This window comes from Cinclus cinclus, chromosome 22 (genome assembly GCF_963662255.1).
Source record: "Cinclus cinclus chromosome 22, bCinCin1.1, whole genome shotgun sequence".
In the NCBI taxonomy this organism is placed as follows: Eukaryota; Metazoa; Chordata; class Aves; order Passeriformes; family Cinclidae; genus Cinclus; species Cinclus cinclus.
The window spans coordinates 10850107-10872900 of record NC_085067.1 but is presented as its reverse complement, the minus strand read 5'-3'; the positions used below and the strand labels follow the sequence as shown (position 1 = coordinate 10872900).

Here is a 22794-nt window from a genome sequence, read left to right as displayed (position 1 = left end):
CCACAGGCATCAGGACTGGAGTTGACCAGAGGCTTGGAAAGCTCCTCACTGTACCACAGCAGCCACACCACTCCTACACTTCAGATTTAGCAGATGGAACATCTTCCTCAAAGGCTTTGTCCCCAAAGTTTGGGGTCCAGGAGACCCTGCCTTTCCAAGGTCATTGGTGGACACAGATGTGCCAAGTTTCTACTCATGGATCCAGCTGCCCATGGCCATTTGACCCAGGAGCTGGCAGGGAAGTGCCAGCACAGCCCATGTCAGGGAACTCCAGGGAGGCACAGCTGTCCTCTTCTGGAAAACTTGCCTTGTTTATGTCTTCAGAGCTATCCTATCCCAGAAGCACAAAGTTCTCTGCTTCTTGTAGGGAAGAGGCATCAACTCCCAATCAGAATTACCATGAAATTTATGCAGAGGAAGACAGATATTCAGAGTATCCAAGGCCATCAGAAAGGAATCCCAAACACCACTGGGAAGGAGGTATTGCCATCTAGTGTCAGGCTAGGAAAGGGCTCAGGAACACACTCGCCCTGCAGCAGGAGTTGAACTGGATAATCCCAGTGGGTCATTTGAGCTCAGGATATTCCATGCTTCTACAATTCTACTCTTAGTGCCAGCCCAACCACTACTGACTGGGCAGACAAATTTTAGAGCCTTCTGTGAAAGAGCAAGGGCAAGAAGACAGACAGACATGGCCACCTGTGATGCATGGATGGCTGGGAAGCCCTGGCCGGTAGGGAAGCCCTGGCTGGTATGGCTGTGGAAGTCAGAATCATGGAATGTTTTGGGCTGGAAGGACCTTAAAGATCATCTTGTTCCACCCACTGCCATGGCAGGGACACCTTCCTGTAGAGCAGGGTGCCCTCAGCCCCATCCAGCCTGGTCTTGGACACTTCCATGGATCCAGGGGCAGCCACAGCTTCTCTGGGCACCCTGTGTCAGGGCCTCACAGGGAAGAATTTCTTCCCAATATCCCATCTAACCCTGCCCTCTGGCAGTGAGAAGCCATTCCCCCTTGTCCGAAGTCCATCTCCAGCTCTCTTGGAGCTTCTTTACACAGAGGAACGGGCTCTGAGGTCTTCCTGGAGTTTTCTCCAGGTGAACGCCCCCAGTTCTTCCAGCCCAGCTCCAGAGCACATGGGCTCCAGCTCTCAGAGCATCTTTGACTCTGCATTTATCCAATCCCAGCCACAGCCCTATGTTTTGAGCACACAGAGTTCTGGAGTCTGCTCCAAAGCTGGTATTATTCAGCAATTTTAAATCTACCATCCACATTCACAGGAACATTCAACCAAAACAAAGGAGTACAACAACCTGTTGCCCATGAAGGGAGCCAGATCTACAGACCCCATTCCAAATTCCAGCTCCTTTCAGGCATTAATCACTCTTGCACAATAAATTGGCACAAGTCCTGCCAGTTTTAGTGCTCAGGTTGGTTTATTTCCTCAGAACAAAAATATCAAACAATTTTTTGAAAAACAATCTGTGTAAATAGAAAACTTCATGCCATCCTCCTCCCACTTACAAATTCCCTGAAAGCAGCCTGGAATCTATCTACAAGAGGCAGGACATCAGGAAAGAGTTTTCTTCAAACTGTGTGCATGGGAAAAGAAAAGGAATTTACACAGACCCCCTCCTCTCTCCAACAGCATGGACTTCATTATTCTGGAAATGCCTCAAAACATGGCAAACAAACCAAACTTCAGGAAAATCAGGTTGTGTACAAACATTGAACCTTCACTTCCATCCCTCAAAGTAAAACAATGCTCCTGCCCCTTTTCCCAAAACTTGCATGTGATGCTGAGATCTCCATGTACCAGGAGCCGGACAGCTGGAACGGTCCTAGGATGACAAAGTATCACTGTCAGTATCTCCCCAGCATCATCAGTACAGTTTATTTAATTTTAGCTCTCAATGATCCATGGTTACCAGCACACACCTCCAGTGGCCCTGAAAGAAACACCTAGAATTCCACAAATTAGCACAAGTGGAACGAACACAGCGAAAGTCCCTTAAAATCCATTCAACCTCCTTGGAGAACAGAAAGTATTAAGTGACAAGAGTTAAAATAAACCAGGCCCCCTCAAAGAAACCCCCAGAACACTCCTTGGGCCTCCTCCCTTCCTATATAGGGTCATCCATACTTCCCATCACTTAGACTTTTCCACCCTGGTTTTGGGAAACTGAAGCCTGGATACTTACTCTGCCTTTGGGAGAAAGGTGAATCTTGTATAAGACACAGGAATTTCTCCTCAATCCAGTTTCTATTGTTTCTCCCCGTATTTCCCTGCTCCCAGCTCCTTCCTGTTACAGGACAGGAACACTGGAAGGCCTGGCCATCTGGCTGCTTCCCAGCAATGGATCACAGAGCATCCCCAGCACTTTGGGCAGTCCTTACCTCACCCCATCACTCCCACTTGCAGTTGGGTCCTTGACAGCCCTAGAGCCCTGGCAATGCAAATGGCAATTTCCACATCCAGCAAAACCTTTCTTTCATCTTAGCCTCCACCCACACCTCCCCTTCCTTAGGGTAACCAGAAGGAAATATCAGTATCTTGGTGCAGCATCAGCCTGGTCTGGATAAGAACCAGGACTGTTTTAAAGCAGTGATTTCTCCATCCTCAGCTCTAAATTTCAAAGGGGAGCCTCTTTGGTCACTGATCAGGACTTGGCTCACCTATATCACCTTCTAATGGCTTCACTGACCTTGCTGCCAAAAGATCACCAGCTCCTCCAATGCCTCTCCCAGGTGGGCTTTCCCCCTGCTCCTGCAGAAGCAGCACCTTCCCCTCTCTGGTCCTCAGACAGAATCAGCACCTTCCTTTCTGGTACTACAGGTCATATCCTGCTGTCCTTGATGTAGCTGTAAGTGGCTTCTCTCAAATACCAACACAGAAAAACTCAAACTGGAAGTTTTTCCCCAAGTTGTGAGCACAAAAAGCACCAAAATACTGTTAGAACATAAGCTTTGTCCCTCTCTCATCCATATGATTACCAGCAGAAGAAAAAACAATAAATGAAAAACCAAGTAAATCCTTGGAAACCTTTCCCCAAAACAACCCAGTATCTGTCTCCTACAGGAGCTCTGAAGATCAAAGGATCCCATTCAAAAGGTGCATGACTTGCTCACAGCTCAGGAACACCAGAAGCCTGAACACATTCTTATACTCTTCCAGCATCTGTATGCCACCACAGCTGGCCCAGCCAGCTCAGCTGCAGTGGCCATTCCAGTACATGTAAATCAAATTAGTGGTAGCAAAATAGGGAAGCCTGTTCCTTAGAGGATATTGAGTTACAGGCTGCTAATCAGGACGCAACACCCCCCCCCCCCTCCACCCAGGAACGGTGAGGGAAATTGCCTCTTTACAGACTAAAAGAGAAGATGAAGCATTACATAATAGTCAAAATCCACACCTCATTCATTACACATCCCTGAAAGGCAGCACAGGATCATGGGATAACAGGGGCTTTGAGGAACATTAGGACTCTCCAGCCTACCCACAATGACTCATCACTCCCTGCTGACCCTGGAGCAGTGGGATTGTCAGTCCATGGGCTCACAGCCACACAGAACCTATGATCAAGGCCCACCCTGCCAGAAAAATGGGTCTGATTCAGCACAATGTACCTCTTATGAAGGCTGTCCCCAATTTAAAGTTTGGGATAATAAAAGCACAAAAGAGTTGAGGAACTTTCAAAACCGCCAGAAACACAGGAGTGAGACTTCCAGCCTACCACAGACAGGGATTTAGTGCAGTCACTGTCCTGGTTGATCCACACTCACCAAAACACATATCACAGCCCCACTTAAAAGGCCCCCTTGTACTGCCAAACCTTCCAAAACTGGAGTTACATGAGGTTCCTGACACACAAGATATCCATTGTCAGTCCAGGCTGGCAACACTTTCCAGGAAAAGGGGGAAAGGAAGTCCACGAGGAAGGAAAACAGTTGAAGGACACTTCAGCTGATCTCCTCTTTGAAAATGAATCAGTGAAAGAAGTACTTGAATCATTTCTCCAGCTCACAGCAGAAAGTTCTATTAACCAAGAGAAGGAAAGAAAGGCTTCAAGTGGGAAAAAGAAATCCTTACCCTTCATATGCTACAGTGTTCTGTGCATTGTTAGACTAAAGCATCCTTGTTCCTCCTAAAATACAACTGACTTCCACTCTGCTCCTTGTCAGTCTAATCCCATCCCTACACAGCAGCTCCTTCCCGTGCTCCCAACAGGAATACTTCAAAGCTGATCACTGGGTGTTCCTACCAGCTGTTAGCTGTGGTTTGGGGTGTCCAATTTGGAACAAGCCTACAGCTACTGAGGGTTCTTGTGCACTATGAAAATAAAGGATCAGACCAAGACGTTTCTGGTTTCATGGCTGCTATTTGAAGTAATAAAGTCTTTATATGCAGCTAATTAAAACAATGTTCAAACTGAAATCCTAAAGCCATTTCAGAGAGTGTTTGATCAGTTTATCACTTTCATTTCCACCTAATGGCTCCACAATAAGAAGAGAAGTGGAGGGGAGCCACAGGGCGCTGCAGACACAGGAACTGGACGGGTTCTCCTCCTGCATGGAAGTCCACTCCAACCAGAACCCTACTTCAAGATCTGTTTCTTCACTACAGCAGGTTGGCAGCAACTCAGTCACAAAACCACAGGTGCAGATTTTGAAGGTCACTCACAAGCCTGCTGGTCTCAGCTATTTTAACTCATCCTTTGGAACTACAAAGCTGATCATCAATTCACAGGGAGTAACACACCAGGTCACCGGTCATTTATAATCACAGTCACCTTTACCCTGCATTAAAGCCACAATTGACAGTTAATGCTTAACTAAGGCTACACAATTTGTTTAAGCTGCTTTTCTGCATAAAAACTGCAGGTGCATCTTCCCCAGCTCCCCCTTTCCTGCCTCCATATCTAGAAGGGCTGTAGGGAAGCAACAAACACAGCAGATCAAGTTCCTGTCAAAACATGAGGAAACTGGAAAACTCAGAATTGTGCACCTAAACATTGCTCCTGCCAGTTCAGCCCTCACTGCCTCCATGCCTTGAGTAACAGCTCCCAGAGTGCTGCACTGGGATAACCCTCAGTGAGAAGAACATTTCTCAAGTCAAGTATCCAAGAACCAGGTTGGTGGTGACAGTCTGGAAAGCTTTCACATCTCAGTAAAATGACCTCAAAGGATATTCAGAGAAATGCAGCCTCCTGTCTGCAGGGGAAACAGAACACCTCCTCTTCAATGCTTCTGTTCAGATCTAAATGGGATTCACAACTGAGCATCGAGGAGAATGGAAGTTGTCACTCAGTAGCCAGAAGGATAAAACACATCCTACACCACAGCTCCTCAAGAGAGTGGCTGGAAAAGCAGATGTTATGTGCACACATCAGCTAAGAACCAAAACCATGAACAGCAACTGCCTGAGAAGTGCTCTTCACTCAGAGCCTGACCAGCCCCTACAGGCACTGCTACTCTGGAGAACCACCACTGGAACCAGGAGGGAACAATCTCACGGACTCCACGAGGGGTTCCTGACAGGCTGCAGTGCTCTGGAGTGCTGAGATGAAATTCCAACAGCAGCAGAGTGCTCTCAGCAACGAAAAGTGCTGGGCAATCCATCCTGTCACCAGGAGAGGAACAGCTATTTACAATGCTAGCCTGTCCCGATTTATCTGGGCATGAGGCATTGCCACCCCAGGGAGCTTTCTCTGAGCACTCAACATGCCTTAGGGGGAAAATTCCCTAATTAGGGACCATTTATAGGCTCTCCGTGTAAGTGCCTCTGCAGTCAGCCATGCCCTCCTCTTTTCTCTGAAAGTGCTCTTCAGGGATGCCCAGCTATAAGGGCTTCAAGTGGCTGCCTCAATGGTCGAGGTGGCTGTGGATATATTCTCAGAGCATGGCAGCACACAAGCACAATCAGTCATCCTTCCCAGATCCAAAGTCAGAGCCCCATCACAGATGCCCAGATCCACAAAGGAAAGTGGAAGGAACAGATATGCTGCTCCTCTGTTCTAGAGCCAATCTACATGAACTTCAACTGCCATCTGAAGATCTGCACTTACATTATTTTTTCCTCAGGGTTTTTTTTTTTTCCCAAGTCAAGATCCTCAGCTCTGCAAAAGATCCACAGTGAGTTCCAAGAGCTGCCTGTATGCCAGACAGACGATGCAGTAGCAGCAGGAATTCTCCAGAGATCTATAACAAGTCTTGACTCCAAAGACCCTGCATGCTGATGACATGCACTACCATCCCAAACCTAAAGTGATGGAAGGAACAGCTGTGAAAGTCTGCTTAGATCTGGGATAAAACAAGGATACATAAAACAAAAAGGAAGAACATAAAGCAGAGCTCTTTCCCAAGCACACCTTTTTAAAAAAACCTAAAACCTTAAAACAGCACCCAGCCAAAGCAGCAAAACCTCTTTTATTGAAGCAAGAGGTCTCCTAAGAGGAACGATTACGGGAAGGTGAAAGAAGTTGTGACCTCTTTAACACACCCTTCTGATTCAGGAAAGGCTTCACCCAGCAAGTCAGGGTTGAAACAGATCCTTGGAGCAGCTTCTTTAAGTGCTCAGATAACCTCTATGACAATAATGTTCAGCATTCTATGAAATCAACAGCCCCTGATAAAGCAGTGTGGGCTGCACAAGAGGCACATTAAGGTCATGTCTATCCTTACTGGAAATAACTCTTGAGCTCTGCAAACCAACTCTCAACAGTGCCAAGACACTCCCGGCATCAGAAGCAAAAAGCCTTTCCAAAAGCTCATTCCCTAAATATGGAGCCCTTCTGGGGATTTCCTGGTACAGACAGCCAAAAACATCATCTGTTTGCAAAGTGCTGCTGCCACTGTGCCAGACACAGCCACTAGTACCCAGGTGCTGTTCCAGCAGGGATGCAGCCCCCAGTTCCATCAGGCACTCTGTGCTGCTGCTGCTGGAGAAGACACTCCAATATGGAGCAGCTGAGAGAGCTGGGAAAGGGGCTCAGCCTGAAGACAAACGGCTCAGGAGGGATCTTCTCTCTACAACTGCCTAACAGGAGGGGGCAGCCAGGTGGGGGTCAGGCTCTGACCCTAGGGAACAAGGGACAGGACAAGAGGGAAGAGCCTCAAGCTGTGCCAGTGGAGGTTTAGTTCAGATAGTCTGGCAATTTTTTCACAGGATGGTTAGTCAGGCACTGACACAGACTGCCTAGGGCAGTCTCCAGTCTGAAGGCATTTAAGGGATGTGTGGATGTGATAACTGGGGACATGGGTTACTGGTGGCCTTAGCAGTGCTTGGGGAACAGGTGGACTCTGATCTTGAAGGGCTTTTCCAACCTTTAACAACTCTGTGATTCAGTGATTCCATACACAAGTGAACAAGGGTGAACGAGGCTTGGGAGCTCACAAGCAGATAAGTGTTTCTCAAAACCAAAATGAACACTTTTAAGGGCCCTCAGGACTCATTTCATTAACGTCAGCTGTCCCTGTATCATCACAGCTACTGCAATGCCCAATTAGAGCATTTAAAACTGCTCAAGTTTGTCAGTGTTTCACTGCTCACTAGAGCAAAGAGGTCTCAGGACTAGCACCAACACTCTCATAACAAGGAGAGTACTTCCCCCGAAGGGTATCAGGACAGTAATAAGCATCCTTGATAATTTAAAATCCCTGGATTAAAGATTAAGAAAAACAGATAGGACAAAGACATCTCTTTGTTAGTTCAAAGGGAAAGTCTGGAACTGCCAAAGGAGCAGGACTGGTGCCCAGACAGGGCACAACTAGAGGGGGAGAGAAAGGAGGCCTTAAAATTAATAACTGAGGAAAAAACTTAGGATAATAATGTGCCTCCTTGCTGCTGGAAGGGACTCTGACTGCTCAATAAAACTAAAACTTCATAAAGAAATTCTCATTTTATACATAGCCAATTCTCTTTAAACTCCAGCCTGCATGATAACCAGCTATTATCACTGGAATGAAAAGAGCCCAGCAACTTCTTCATGTTCTACTTATTTGTAATACCAGAATATTTGATATTAGAGCTTCTGGCAAAGGCTCTGAAAAGTAAAACCTCACACAGGGATATCCCTTGAGGTCTTAGCCTGGCCTTCCCAAAACCAGTGCCAGGTGCCCTTTAGCAGGCAGGAGCTAGAGGAGAACAGAATCACAGAAGGTTGGATAAACCCTCTAAGATCAAGTCCAACCATCAACCCAGCACCACCACGTTCATCACTAAATTACATCCTGAAGTCCCACATTCACACATTCTTTGAACACTTACAGGAAGGGTGACTCCACTACTACTCTGGACAGTCTATTCCAATGCTTTACAACCCTTTCCATGAAAATTTCCCAAATATCCAATCAAAACCTGGTACAACTTGAGACTGTTTCACCTCGTCCTGTCACTTGTGGCCTGAGAGCAGAGCCCATCCCACCTGGCTCCAACCTCCTGTCACCAAAGTTTCCTTTCAGCACGGCAGCCAGGAATCTGCTCCTATCTCACCTGGGAGCTTTGTGGTCGAGTGCAAAAGGAACTTACAGGCTTTATGCATTTCCTAAATCAGAGAGAATCGCCGAGGGCCCATCCTTGGACGAGGCTGGAGGACCAATACTTCACCAAAGCCTTGAAGGACAGGCACAGTGGGACACCAGGATATTGCACTGGGATATCTGTCCTTTCCATTTCACATCATCTTGTGGCTTCTATATCCTAGCCAAACCTCCCAGTCTGGGCAAAGACCAGTGTCCAGACCCACGTCCAGTACGTCCACTGGGAAAACATATCAGGGATTCCTAAAACCAGGCACCGCAGTAATTTCTTCAGTGTTCAGAAGAGATCAGAGCCCAGGATCCTTTCAGAGAGGTATTACAGGTACTACTGTAGGCAGGAACTGCATAAATCCTCAGAAAAAATGTTCAAGATGCTAGAAAAGGAAAGAGCTGGAGGAAAGGAAAACAAACCCCCAACTCAACCTCATTAAAGCTTTCTCCTTCCTCTGCTTAACAAGGAGAATGCTTAATTAAGTCCTCCTTCAAGCCTTCCCCCTCACCCAGCAAGGCTCAGCAGAAAGCAGAGATTTAACAATTTCCTCTGCAGCACAGGACACCTCAGTGGGACAGGAATTTGCATATTCTAAAGGAGCAGTGAATTGCTGTTTCTCTGCTGCTCAGCTGCAGTGGGGAGGGACAAAATCAGCAGGATTTTGTTTTTTTCAGATTTCATTTCATTTCAGATCTGTTCAGGAACAAGGGAGAGCAGGAGGTGGAAGAGCAAGCTGCTGTTTATTCCAAGTCTGGAGCCTTCCCAAGGCAGGAGTTTGATTGTGTTACACACAGACTTCTCCGTTTATTTGCAAGTCTCCTGCAGCTTACTAGGTCAGTTCAACTGGCAACTGCTGCTGATTTTTAGCCCAACAGCCACTTCTACCTGGTGACACAGCCTCAGTTCTGCAGCTAATTCTCACCCATTAATGCCTCCAGAATTGGTAGAACTTGCTGTTCATGGAAATCACCAGTTTGACCTCAAAGTTACTGTTTCCTATCATAATTTCAGCATTCATTGTTTTCACTGGAACATCTCCCTGTGTGTTCCCAACTCCTAGGACCCCTTTTCCTGCGTACTGAGCTGAGATATATATTAGAGACAAGCTTTCAACTCTGGCTCACTTATAATCAAAAATAAGAGCTCAGAGACATCCTCCTGGGACAGAACCATCATCAAGGACCCTCTACTAGAATCCAGACATTCCGAGGGAAGTTGTCCCCACTTGTCACGATTTAGCTCTTTTATGAAGGATGACAGCAACACAACAATGGGATTTTTTTTTTTTTTCTGATGGGTCTTCCAATCAAAACAGAACAAAAAGCTCCAAAACAGCAGAGGCCTCAGCCCACTGTTCTGCAGTTTAGGGGACACCAAGGAGGACTTCCAGCTCTGCACATCCCAGGAAACTAGGCTCTACATACCTGCACCACACAAAGTGAACAGACACAGATAAATAAACCAAACCCTGAGAGGGGCCAGCTTAAGACCCAAGGGATTTACAAGGAACTGCAGCAAGATGGATTTTAAAAGGAGCTTGTGCTTCTATGTCTCCCTCTGAGTACTTCTGAATTCCCCCCCAAGAAGCATCACATGCAGTTTTGCTTTTCACCAAAGGGAAGATCTATTCTGACCCAAAATTCCATTGAAAAGATAGGAAATGTGTTCTGAGCAAGATGTTTGGGGCAATTAGAAGAACTGGGATCTACAGCTAGCAGGGGATACAGAAATCATGGAATGGCTTGGGATGGAAAGGACCTTAAAACCCATCAGTTTCACTTCCTGCAATACACAGGGGCACCTTCCATTAGACCAGGGTGCTCAGAGCTACATCCAGCCCGGCCTTGAACACTTCTAGAGATGGGGCAACCCCAGTTTCTCTGGGCAATGTGTGCCATGCCATCACCACCCTGACAGGAAAGAATTTCTTCCCTATATACAATCTGAATCTTCCATCTTTTAGCTTAAAGCCATTCACCCTTGTCCTGTCACTGCAAAATACCTTGCAAAAATACCAGGCAAAAGGAAGAAGCTCAGGTGTACCCAGGTTTCAGTCTAATTATACAAAACAGCGTTGGATTATTCAGTACAGAGAAATGAACTTTGTTCCTGGAACACAGCAGTGTTCACCAAAGGCACAGCAGTCCCACCTGGGAAAGAGCTCTGAAGCAAGGGATGGATGCAGCAATGTTGAGGAGGGAAGAGATGCCACAACTACATCTCTGAGCTGTTCAGGAGCTGGACTGCAGGTCAGCTCAGTGCTCCACAAGCACCTGTCAGCTGGTAGATAGGGAGGTTTCCTATAACTTTTGTGATTCCACTGGTCCATTAACCATGGACTACAGACAGCATTCCCAGCCCATCTCCCCCGTCAGTGCCTAACAGAGAATGGATGAAGCTGGCCTGCCAAGCTGCCCCAGTACAGCCTGTGCCCTAAACTTAACTGGTACAAAGCTCCTGGAAAACACTAAAGAATGCTCTGCCTCAATTCTGACCAAATTCCAGTGTCTTTGACAGGGAGGAGGAGCTCCTGCTGGAACTGCTCGCTCCTCTCTGAATGTATAATGAAGTTCTAAAGCAGCAGCCCAACCTCCACCTCACAGAGGGTCCTGCAGGAACCTCCTCCAGCAAAGGACTTATTTTGCCATGAATAAACAGTAGATTTTTTTGTTTGGGTCTCAGTGATTTATGTTCATTTGGGATACCTAGTTTCTTTTTAACACTGCAACAAAAATCCAAAAAGTTTGGAAGTATTTTGGACTGACAATTATCCATCATCTGTGTAAAGTGGGAGAACAGGAGTCTGTGGACAAATCGGCTGATAAGCAGCTCAGTCCAGGCCTTCAGCTTGCCTACAGGAGAGATTTTGCCCTTTCCCTTTGTACTTCTCAGTCTCCTCTAACCAAAATCAGTGGTTTGCTTATACCAGATGTGTGGAAATCAGCATCAAACAAGACACTGCTTGGGAAACAAGTAGCTTTCCCAGGGGGGAACCTGTCTGGTGCCCCAGCATACCACCATATTCACCCTGACTCCCATCACACACCAGGCCCAGCTGATCCCCGAGCCGCACAAGAGCTTCTCAGGTCGGACACCACCAGGGATGAGACCCAAGGTTCTTACAGGCTTCCAAACTGCAACTTCCTGAAATGCAGCAAGTGGAAAAATCAGACCCTCTTGCCAAGTCTAGAGCCACAGATTTTCTACACAAGACTTCATCAGTCTTATATCCCCTTTCAGAGTTCCTTTCCTGGGTGCAGGCACCTGCTAATACACCTAATAAGTCCCATCCCAAACGCAGAGCATGATAACTTGTGCTCTGAGGCCACATGCGCAACTTGGACCAGAGCACAAGGGCAGCAGGAAGGGTAAAGGCTCCGCAAGGACCCATGGCTAGCCAGGAGAAGCTTGTGTTCCTTTAGGAAGCAGCATTAAATCCAACTTCTTCCTCAAACACCGCCTTCCTTGCAAGCACAAAGAGACAACCTTAAAACACCAGAGCTGATGGAAAAGCTGCCAATATTCATTTTCTGATAGCAAGATACTGCCTGTATTGCAGAAGAGACAACAGCAGCAAACTGATGGCCCGGGGGATAGCTCATGAGAGAAGGATGTTGTCAATTTCCAGAACTCTTTCCCTAGGGTTTCCCCCAAAGCAAGAGACAAGAAAAGATTTCCACTCCTGCTTGCATCCCCCAGAAGATTTTGAGAAAAAAAACAGAATGATCAAAGAGCCTTTGTGCATTTATAAACCTGTCAATTTCGCTAGAAGATTTAAGGCTTTAAAGACTCCAAAACATCGACTTGAAATTTTCTATCCAAACAGACTTCTTTTAATACTTAAAAAATCCCCAGAAATAAAATATTTAGATTTTTTTCTGAAGTGAGACATTCCAACAGCTCCAGACAGAAGTGCTGGAGGGGAGGAGGAAATCCAGTTCTTAAGTTTGACAGGAACGTTTTTTTCTCCCCTTTCTTTTAATTGGCAGAGAAATAAGACTACAGAGCTATTTCAGCCCCTGGCTCTGACCAGGAATAGCTGGGATGAGCAGCACAGGAAACAACAAACCAAACTTACTCAAGTGCTGGCAGTTCCAGGTCCCTGTCCCACAACATCCTTTGCCTCAAAGGAAGGATTCTCCAAGGTGACAATGTAGCAGTATTCCACCCCACCATCCTGCCCTTCCTCTCCATACATACCCACCACTTTCCATTTTGCCTCCAAAAGCATCCTCTGCAGAAGAGAAGCAGGTTCCCCATCTGAGAACAGGTTTTGGGAGAGCTCAGCCTTTTTCAAAACTTTGTTACCTTGATTTCTTCTCAGCCATAAGAATTGAGACGGTTGAACATCTGGCAGCACATTTCTCTCTCCATTTCCATGTACTCCTTGTAGTACCTGCAAAGTAGAGCACAGGATGGCATCAGGGACTGGAGACTGTCTGTGCCACTCTCAGTGTCACAAATTGAAAATAATGTTATTTTTTGGATTTAAATTAATTAACATCATGGAAGAGTGAGCTGACAGCAGCGACACAGCTCCTCCAAGCCCTTCTTTCTTCAATGTCAGGGAAAGAGAGCTGGAAATGTCATACCTCATCCCCAGACCTTGGGTCTCTGCTCTACCCAGGACTAATTAGATCATCTACCTTCTGTGAGACAGGTGCTTTCTACACTAGTTTTGTAAGCGTGGGACAGTGCAGAGGAGCCCCACCTGTGTGCTGTGGGATACTTTTGTGTGTCCTTATGCAAGTTCTTTTAGCACCCAGGAGACATTGTTCAACTGCAGTACAGCAGAATACCTACCATAGATATAGGATCTGGATGGGCAGGAGACAGCTGGAATTTGTATCTGGACTAAGTGGATGACAAGGCAGATGCTTCCTCCTCTGTTCTCTCTTCCTTGCCAGTGTCACAGGATGACAAAAGCTTTGCAGTCTGCTCCATTTTAACTTCTCCAAGCACAGTATCCTCTGCTCCCTGTACTCTCACTCCAGTGGTAAGGAATCCCTGCAGAGTGACTCAGTTTGGGAACACTATCCCAGGGATCAGTGGCTGCCCACGAGTTTAGCTTTCCTGCATCTGCTGCTATATAAGGCCAAAAGTAAAGGGTTTTGTGCAACACACTAGAATCAGCCCCAGCGAGAGGCTGGCTCAGGCTCTCTCAGCCCCAGCTCTCAGCACCCGGGGGCTCAGAACGTCAGAGGGTATGAAGTCCTGGCCCAGCAAATTTCTCCTGTTAAGTCTCACACAAAAGTGATGACCAAGGATGCCCACCTGTAGGTGGCACATTCCCACACCTACGACAGCAGGAAATCCAGGAGTCCCTTGTTTGGAGGAACCGATTAATGCCAGATATTGGAAGAACCCTAATTAATTCTGATTTTGATGCAGTGCAAGCCTTCCAATAGAATTCCAAGATCCAGCAGCAGAATTTGCACCAAATCCACCACAGCTGGTACCAGACACATTCTACATACCTCTCACCCTGGATTCTGCCTGTTGTTCTCCAGGACATTTTGCCAAGAGCCTGTTTCAGCCAGTAAACAGATGTATTCCATTTGTTTTAGACACCAAGAGGGAGCTTGCTGATTACCACACAACACTGCTTCTAACAAGGTATAAATGTACGCAGTAAGGAAGCAAAAAGCCACTAAGAAGATGATTTTGATTCATATTCCATTTCTGAAGCATTTTTCAGATCACACTACAAGTTCTCAGGCAAGGGCAGGCTGGCAACATAGCATATTTGCCCAGAGGTAAGGTCTCATTAAAAACACCCAGTAGCACTTGCTTCATCTGTTTCACACTAATTCCACTCTTCGTCACAAGCAAAAGACCTCTCCTGTAGTGCTGCCTCCAGCTCTGTGATCCAACATCAGAAAGACAGAGCTGCTAGAGTGAGTCCAGAGGAGGCCTGGAGCCCCTCTGCTCTGGAGCCAGGCTGGGAGAGCAAGGGTGCCCACCTGGAGAGAACTCCAGGAAGACCTCAGAGCCCCTTCCTCTGCCTAAAGGGGCTCCAGGAGAGCCAGAGATGGGCTTTGGAAAAGGACAAGAGGGAATGACTTCCCACTGCCAGAGGGCAGGGCTAGATGGGATATTGGGAAGAAATTCTTCCATGTAAGAGTGGTAAGGCGCTGGCATAGGTTGCCCTGAGGAGCTGGGGCTGCCCCATCCCTGAAGTGTTAAAGACCAGGTTGGACAGGGCTTGGAGCATCCTGATGTGCTGAAAAGTCTTTGCTCATGGCAGTAGAATGAATTTTAATGTCCCTTCCAACCCAAACCATTCCATGGTAAAAAACAAAAAACACACCAGTTTTAACAGGCAGCAAAGCAGGAACTCCAAGACAACAGTGGTTTAACGTGTACTCAGTTCTGACACATACACTCACTGAACGTGCTGCTCTCTATAGAGCTGGAGCTGACAAAGGCAGATATGCCTTGTTGCTTCCTGGCCACACCACCTCAACATAATTTTAAAAAATTCTCTTTTATCTACCAACATATTTCAAATCAAAGTGTATACATGAGGCTTCTAGAATCAAGCCTTCTAACACTGTACATGTACCAGCCTCCAAGAGCAGCCAGACAGATCTAATTTAGAACTCTCCACCCTCAGTGGACAATTTGGTAGCTCCATACCCAGTGGGAGATCAGGATGAATACAAGAGATTAATCTAAAATTTCCAGACCAGCAGCTAATACTGCCTTCAAGCTCTTTGTACTTCAGAAATAACAGAACAAATGTGAAGACTGGGTGTTAGGACAGACTATTAAAGACAACATGGATACACAGGACAGAAGAGCCCTGCACCAACATATCCCCTGGCAGAAGGCACTCAGCCCACCAGACTGGCTTTTCCAGCAGCACCAACCACTCTTTATAGGTGTTACTGCTGCCTTTCTGCAAGTGCCTGGCAGTGACATACAGAAGAGGGTTCATACTCAAGGGCTGCTTTGTGAGCTCCAGAGCTGAGGACAGCATTGCTCCTGCTTCAGTAAACAATGCCAGGAAGACTGCACACACTTGCAGGAAAAAGCTAATGCTCTTGGCAGTTTCAAAGGAAGAGCATCATGAGCATGAGACAAGCATTAATCATGTTTTGGTGGGGCTGGGGCATGACTAAAGCTGTCAGGATACTCCTGTACTCAGCCTGTGGGCAAAGGGAGAGTTTGTCTTCAGGGCTATTAATTTATGATCTCCAAGATGGCAAGAAATGCACTTTTAATTAATATTAGTATGGTGCATTGAAGCACTTGCAGTGCCAAAAGCTGCTGAAGTTAACCGACACATCTTAAAGGAAATGAAAATCATACTTATTGAGAACATTAACAGCTGGAGCATCAGTCAACTCTATTTCACTGGATTTGAGGCATTTTAACAGCCTCCACATCCCCCTCCTCACCCTGATCTGCTCACAGGTCAGGTAACACACATCCCACCAAAGAAATATATGGAAAAGGTGGGTGTTCCCAGCTCCTCACTTGCATCTTCTGGGCCTGAAAAATGTTTCAAGCTGTTTTCTCCACATGCATTTTCCCAAGTCACTTATTAACCCAATAGTTTGGAGTTTTTTGAATGTTTTAAATATTTCAGAATGGGTATTACAGCCTGTTCAAACACTCTCTCTTCCCCAGGTATGGAAAGGAGGGCTCTCACCTTGCCAACTTCTTCAGTTCATTGTTGATATCACGGTTGAAGGGCTGGATGCATTGAGCTCTAGCCAGGAAATCCCGTGATTTTCTGTACTCCTTCATGTGGAGACAAGCCTGTCATGGAAAAACGATAGATGCATCAAAAGATAAATACAGACCCACTGCCCTTCTTCAGGCCTCGTGCAAAAACAAACATTCCTGAGACAGAGAAAAGTATCTCGGGAACAGCCCAGGAAAAGCTCCATGTGACACATTTCCAGAGGTCCAGGTTTTCCAAAACAGCAGATACAGACAAACCACCTTGACTGCTGCAGCAGCCCAGAATTCAGAGATTCTCCTCAGTTCATTCTGGGCTCCCTCCACAGCCAGGCCGGGATGTTCCATGATGATTTATTTGCCCACCTGACCACACCTGAACAGTGCTTTGGCATTTCCTTGGTCCATCTCCAAGGCTAACTCCCCGTATTTCAAAGCTCGGTCAGCACGTTCCAGTTTCAGGTAAGTGAGTGAGAGATTCAGGAACAGCAGCAGTTTGGAAGCGTTGATCTGGCTCTGCTCTGCCTTACTGGAGGAGCTGTGACCCAGGATGGAGAGCGCCTGAACAGAGAGGAAAAACCATCCAGTGCACAACAAATCCATCATGTAAAGTGAGAAATCAATCTCATCCAACAGCTACATCCATGTTTCTGTCCACCTAGGTCACTTAAAACTAGTAACAATCAAAACTCTAAATACAGGGCATGGCATTCTCAACATGACTAGTCATGCTGACAATATGACCACAGGTTTAGGAACTTACGATGGAAAGCAGCAGAACTTAAAAAAAGGATAAAAAGGATCCAGGACTCAGATTTTAAGGATAAATATGGAAATCTTACAGGGAAGAAGGCAAGTCAAATTACTTTTGTTTCAAAAACACCAAGCAAAAGCAACTTTGAAAGATCTCTGCCACTGAGAAAGTAGCAAATGCCTTCCAGTTTGAGAATAACTGAGCCTGTACCCTGCCTGGAGAGGGAGCTGAAGAGGTTCAGCCCGGGAAAAAGGAGCAGGTGGTACCTTCTTGTTCGCTATAATTCCTGGACAGGAAGGTGCAGCCAGATGGGGGTGAGTCTCTGCTCCCAGGTAGTTGGACAAGACAAACAGCCTCAAGCTGCAGCACAGGAGGTTCAGGTTGGATACTGGGGAAAACTTCTCACTGGAAGTGTTGTCCAGCCCTGGCACAGGCTGTTCAGGGCAGTGGTGGAGTCCCCATTCCTGGAGGGGTTTAAAAGCCCTGCGGATGTGGCACTTGGGGACACGGGGTAGTGGTGGCCTTGGCAGTGCTGGGAAGCAGCTTGACTCGGTGGTCTTAGAGAGCTTTTCCAACCAAAATGATTCTCTGAGTATTCTTTCATTGACCATTGCTGCTCACACAAAACCAGGTGTACAAGCCCTGTTCTGAAGTAACAAACTACACCAGGAAAATACCACAAATTTGATCTCTAACCTGCACCTGCTGTGGTGAGCTAAAAATAATCCCTTATTTCACAGCTTTCCCAAAGCACACGCCACATTTTCATGGTGCCGTACCCTCTTGTATCTGTTCTTGGCAATCTTGAAGCACTGCTTATAGAAGAAGTAGTTGCCAAACTCTCTCTCTGTGGCTGCCACTTTCAACACCTTCTCTAGAGGAAGTCTATCCCGCTGTTCCTGTGTGAAGAAATATCTGAATTTCAGCTCAAACTAAAGAAAACAGGCAGAGAACTCAGACAGGACAGTCCTACACAGCCCCCTCCTATTTACAGAGCAGAAGCCAGGTCCTTACCAAGGCCAGGTCACCACCATGTGGTATCTCCCCAGCCAGGCTGAACATGCCAGTATTATTGTGTTGATTATTCCTAGTGAAGAGGTCAGGAAGCCCAAAGGGGACTGAAAAAAGCAGGAATGTGTCCTTAAAACCTGTCCAACTCTTTTCAGTACACAGCTGAGTTAACACAAATGCAATCATTGGCACAAAGCTGCTTGTTCCTTTGCTCTAATTGCTCTCAGGCCAGCTCTGGGACAGCCTGACACTACCAACGACACCAACCAGCAAAACAAAAACCCCAGCAATCATTAGAAAAATAAATAAATAAATAAATAAAAATATTAAAATGGAGAAATGGAGAGACAGGTTTACTTCTGGGTCTGCAAGTTGGAACCAGCTCATAGAGAGAGGTCAGCCAGCCAAAATGGGTGGGTAAGGAGGGAGCACAACAGGTGTGGTTTGCTCACGGGGCTCTGGGGGAAGATTTGCCTGTGCAGAGGCTGGAGGGCCTCCCCCATTAGCTTCTGCCTCCACTCACTGACCCACAACCACAGCCCAAAGTCCATGACATGAAAGGGTGAATTAACAATAGCACCACAACTCACCAGGGAGGCAAAAACAGGGAAGGAACTAGTGGGAGAAGAGCCAAGAGGCAGAGACAAAGGGTGGAGCCTGGTGGGGCACTGGGACAATGCAGACTGAATAGGATTGCTACAGACAGCTCCTTGCTGTTCCTTAAAGAAATTCCTGGAAGCTGGTGCCCTCTAGTGCAACCCTGAGGTTTCTGGTAAAACTAAAAATAAATGGAAGCCATTCCACCGACTCCACCCAGCACAGAGGAGCAAACAGTGGCAGATCCCGCCTTCTCACTCTGCATGGGAGGGCAAATAGAGCGAGACAGGGAGGGACACAAAAGCCAGGCAATTGGATCAGAGCAGAGCTGGGAGCCCAGGGACTGGATACTTGCACCAGCATTCACCTGAACACATGTAACACAAGCCACAGCAACTGTGAGACAGGACGATGATGGTGTACCCTCCAGCTTTCAGTCTCAAGCTGTATTAAGGGAACTCACACAAGTCAACTCAAAGAACGCGTCGCACTCCTCTGAGTCTATGAAGTCCAGCACCTCCACCTTGAAGAGGACCGTCGTGTTTGGGGGGATGGAGGGAGGACATCCCCGCTGGCCATAGGCATATTCTGGAGTGAGGATGAACAGCGCAGCCTCTCCTTTGGTCATAGACAGCAGCCCGATCTCCAGCCCCCACAGTGTGATGTCTGTCACAACAAGGGGTGGGACAGGTGAGGTTCACAAACACCAACACCCTCACACACCAAACAATGATTTCTCCTTAAGCCTGAAGGAAAAAAATCCCTTTGAGCTCCTAACTCAGCAACTATAACAGCCAGTTGCTCCAGAAAGGATTATCAGGGCAGCCTGTTGTGCAAATCCAGAGTGGGATGAGTTGGAAGTGCCTTTAGAGATCATCCAGTCCAAGTCCTGCCATGGGCAGGGACATCTTCCATTAGACCATGCTCCAAGACCTGTCCAGCCTGGAAAACATCATCTCCTTTCAAGAGATTTAAAGCTACCTGAGGGAAGGTGGGAAACACCTCCCTATCACTCCCAGGCAGAGGGTGAGCAAGTATATTCCAGCTCCCATGTGAATCAGGAGGATTTTGTACTCCATGAGCAAGTGTTAAAGGTTTCAAACAACCCAGAGACACCAAACAGCATTTAAACTGAAATGCCTTAACACAGCCCCAGGTCCCAAAGTGCCTTAATATAATCCCAAGCCCCAAGACAAAGTTTGTGGCTCAAACCTACCTTTTCCAAGTTTCATTAGCCTTGGATACTTGTTGCTCCCGTTTGAACAGAAGAGCTTATTCCAATTTCCCAGGTACCCGGAGTACTTCACTGTAAGCCCAAAGCGAGGAGTGGGGAGAAGGGAAAAGGAAGAGTTTGATCTCATATCCCATAATGGCAACATCAGGAGCACACAGGTTGTAACCAGTTATCCTGCTTCTCTTTTCTCCATTCTGCTATAGAACAGTAGAGGCAGCACAAACCCATCTGTTTTACACCAAAAACCTGGTCACATCCAAGCAGCCAAGTGCTGTGTGTTTTAGCATCATCATTCCCAGACAAAGCAGCTGCTTTACAGTTCTGAGCTATTTAAGAGATGTGATTTCACACTTTTAAGAATTGGAAACTTCAGCTGAGCAAATTAATATGCCCCAGTTATATACAGAAATACTTAAAAACAATTCCCTAACCAAAGCCGGACCTCTGGAAAGAGGAACAAGGGGGAAAATGTACCCCTACCCCAAGCTCTGCATCTGTAACTCCAGTAGTGCCTCAAAAAATACACTGCAGAGAGCTTCTCTTGACACAGCACCCAGGCCCTGCACTTCAGGAACCACTTCCAGTTTCAAACTTCTCTGTGAGCACAGGTGGGCCCTAGAAATCCTTCTTTCCTCAAGGTCAAGATACCTTTTCTTTTGACATGTCAGCCACAATAAGTTAAACAGGGTATTCCAAGTGTTAAAATACTCATAAGAAGAGGAGACAGTCTCTGAAACAGAGACACACCATGTCATAAAATCAGCACTTTTAAGTCCTTGTTGTAGTCTTTGCCAGCCACCAGCACCTCAACATTAAGAGTTTTGGGGGATCTTTCCAAACAGGCTCTGTCCTGTTTCCCTCAGCACCTGCTTCAGGTCCAGCCACACACCGAGACACAGGTTACAGAGACAAGCACCAGACCCTCATTTCCAATGACTTTTGCTTTCTTTGTCCTGCTGAACATGGGCTAAACAATTCCCATTTAAAAGCTGCTCAGGAGATGGTTACTAGCACCTGAACCACCTATGAATTCAGACACAATATTATTGCAGAGTACCCTGACCTCCCCTCATCCCCCAGGCAGCCAGGCTGAGTTCAGGCAGTCTCACTCCAGGACACCAGCCCTGGCGAGACTGCAAGAATCGTGTAATACTTTGGGTTGGAAGGGACCTTGAAGATCATTCAGTCCAACACCCTGCCCATGAGCAGGTTGCTCCAGCCTGGGCTTGAACATTTCCAGGAACGGGGCAACCACAGCTTCCTTGGGCAACCTGTGCCAGACAACTGGGACGTCCTTAACAGGGGTGCCCGGCCCTGGCCACGGGATCTCCCACCGTCCACAGGAGGCTCCAGAGGCCCCAAACACGGGTCTACCTGCCACGGAGGCGGATGGGGGCACAAGCAGCCCGACGCCGGGGCGCAGCTGCTCCTTGAGCACCCCTCCATCGCCGGTCAGGTCCTGCAGAGCTTGAAGAGACTCTGGGGCCAGAGACAAAGAGGGTGTCGAGGCCGGGATCGGCGCTGGGGTCCGGGTCAGCGCTAGAGCCCACGTCGGAGTCAAAGCCGGATCCGGGTCCCGACACCCGGCCCCAAGCGCCCCCTCGCCGGCGCCGTCTGCCATCATGGCCGCGCCGCGCTTCACGCGCTCCGCAAAGCACAGTCCGGCAAACGCGGCGGCTCCAGCCAATCACGCTCCGAGCAGCACCCCCGTCCCAGCCGTAGCTTTAGAGCCACGCGGAAGTGGATACGCCCCTGCGCGGCTCTGGACCAATGGAAGGCGGAACGTCACCGAGCGCCGCGGTGCACGCTGGGGGATGTAGTCCGCGGTGTGCAGCGCCTTCAGCCCTTCGTTACAAAAAACCCAACCCTAACCAACCCAAAGCTAAAAACCAAAACCAAACCCCACAAAAACAGAATCAGAAAACCCAAACAAACTACAACAAAAATCACACAACTACAAAAAAAAAATCCCCCAAACCAACTAACCAACAAATATAATAAAAATAATAAAAAAACTAACCCCCCAAAATAAAAAACCTAACCAAGACATAATCAAACAAAAACCCAAACCAAAGGAAAAACAAAACCAAAAAACGCCCCCCAACCAACCAACAACAACAAAAAACAAAACAACAAACAAAAAACCCAACCAAATAAAAAACATACAAAAAAAGCCAAATAAAAACAAACAAACCCTTTCCCCAAAAAAAGCTGTGATAATTGATGAAAGAATTGTGTTAATCATAAAAGCTTTGGGGTTTGTATAAACCAGAATACTCACGTCTGAAATGAAGCATGGACATTAGATAGAGAAAAATATATACGATTAAATCATTCTGTTTAAATCCCCTGTTGTGAATATTGTGTTTTTTGTAAATTGTATTTGATACCAGTTTGTAAAATGGGGGTTTCCCACGGCCTGAAAGATACTGCAAAATCAGACTTCCTGCCTTTGTATAATCAATTGCAACCCAAAAGATCTTTGCCATACCAGATTTCCTGCCTTGGTGTAATCAATCACAACCTATCTCTTAAGACCAGACCCCCAATGTCTACTGTTCCTTACCTACCAAGACCACATGGCTGCTTGACAAACTGTCCGGATACTACAAGGAAAACAATACTATAAAAAGGAGCTGCAAACCAAGGTTCGATGGAGCGTGGAGTGGATGGTGACCCCTCACGTTCCCCAGCACCGCTTCCTCCGTCTCTATCGAATAAAGCAATCTAAATTTTGCTAAATATCGAGACTTTGTTTCTCATTTATAACAAAGCCAAACCAAAACAACCAACCAAAAACTACCACAGGCAAAAAGTCCAAACTGGTTTGGAACAAGTTTGTAAGTCTGGCTTTCTTCAAGCACCTGAAATGGTATAAATGCAAAACTAATGGGAATGCAAAATAAAAGCAGAAAGAAACCCACATCCCTGAGAATTTTTGAGATCACCACAGAAGAACATAAACCTGAGCTTTTTAT

At 46.8% G+C, this 22794-nt stretch overlaps 1 protein-coding gene across 1 annotated transcript; it reads right to left on the bottom strand.

Moving 5' to 3' along the window:
• Positions 1-1676: 1676 nt before the first annotated feature.
• Positions 1677-22360, bottom strand: FKBP6 (FKBP prolyl isomerase family member 6 (inactive)). Its single transcript, XM_062507012.1, has 9 exons — positions 21191-22360; positions 19799-19888; positions 19046-19248; positions 17754-17873; positions 16587-16781; positions 16189-16298; positions 14009-14058; positions 12840-12927; positions 1677-1842 (listed from the first exon to the last, which is right to left on the bottom strand). The coding sequence occupies exons 1-9, from the start codon at positions 21438-21440 to the stop codon at positions 1677-1679; spliced, it is 1272 nt and encodes a 423-aa protein (XP_062362996.1). The 5' UTR covers positions 21441-22360.
• Between the last annotated feature and the right edge of the window lie 434 nt (positions 22361-22794).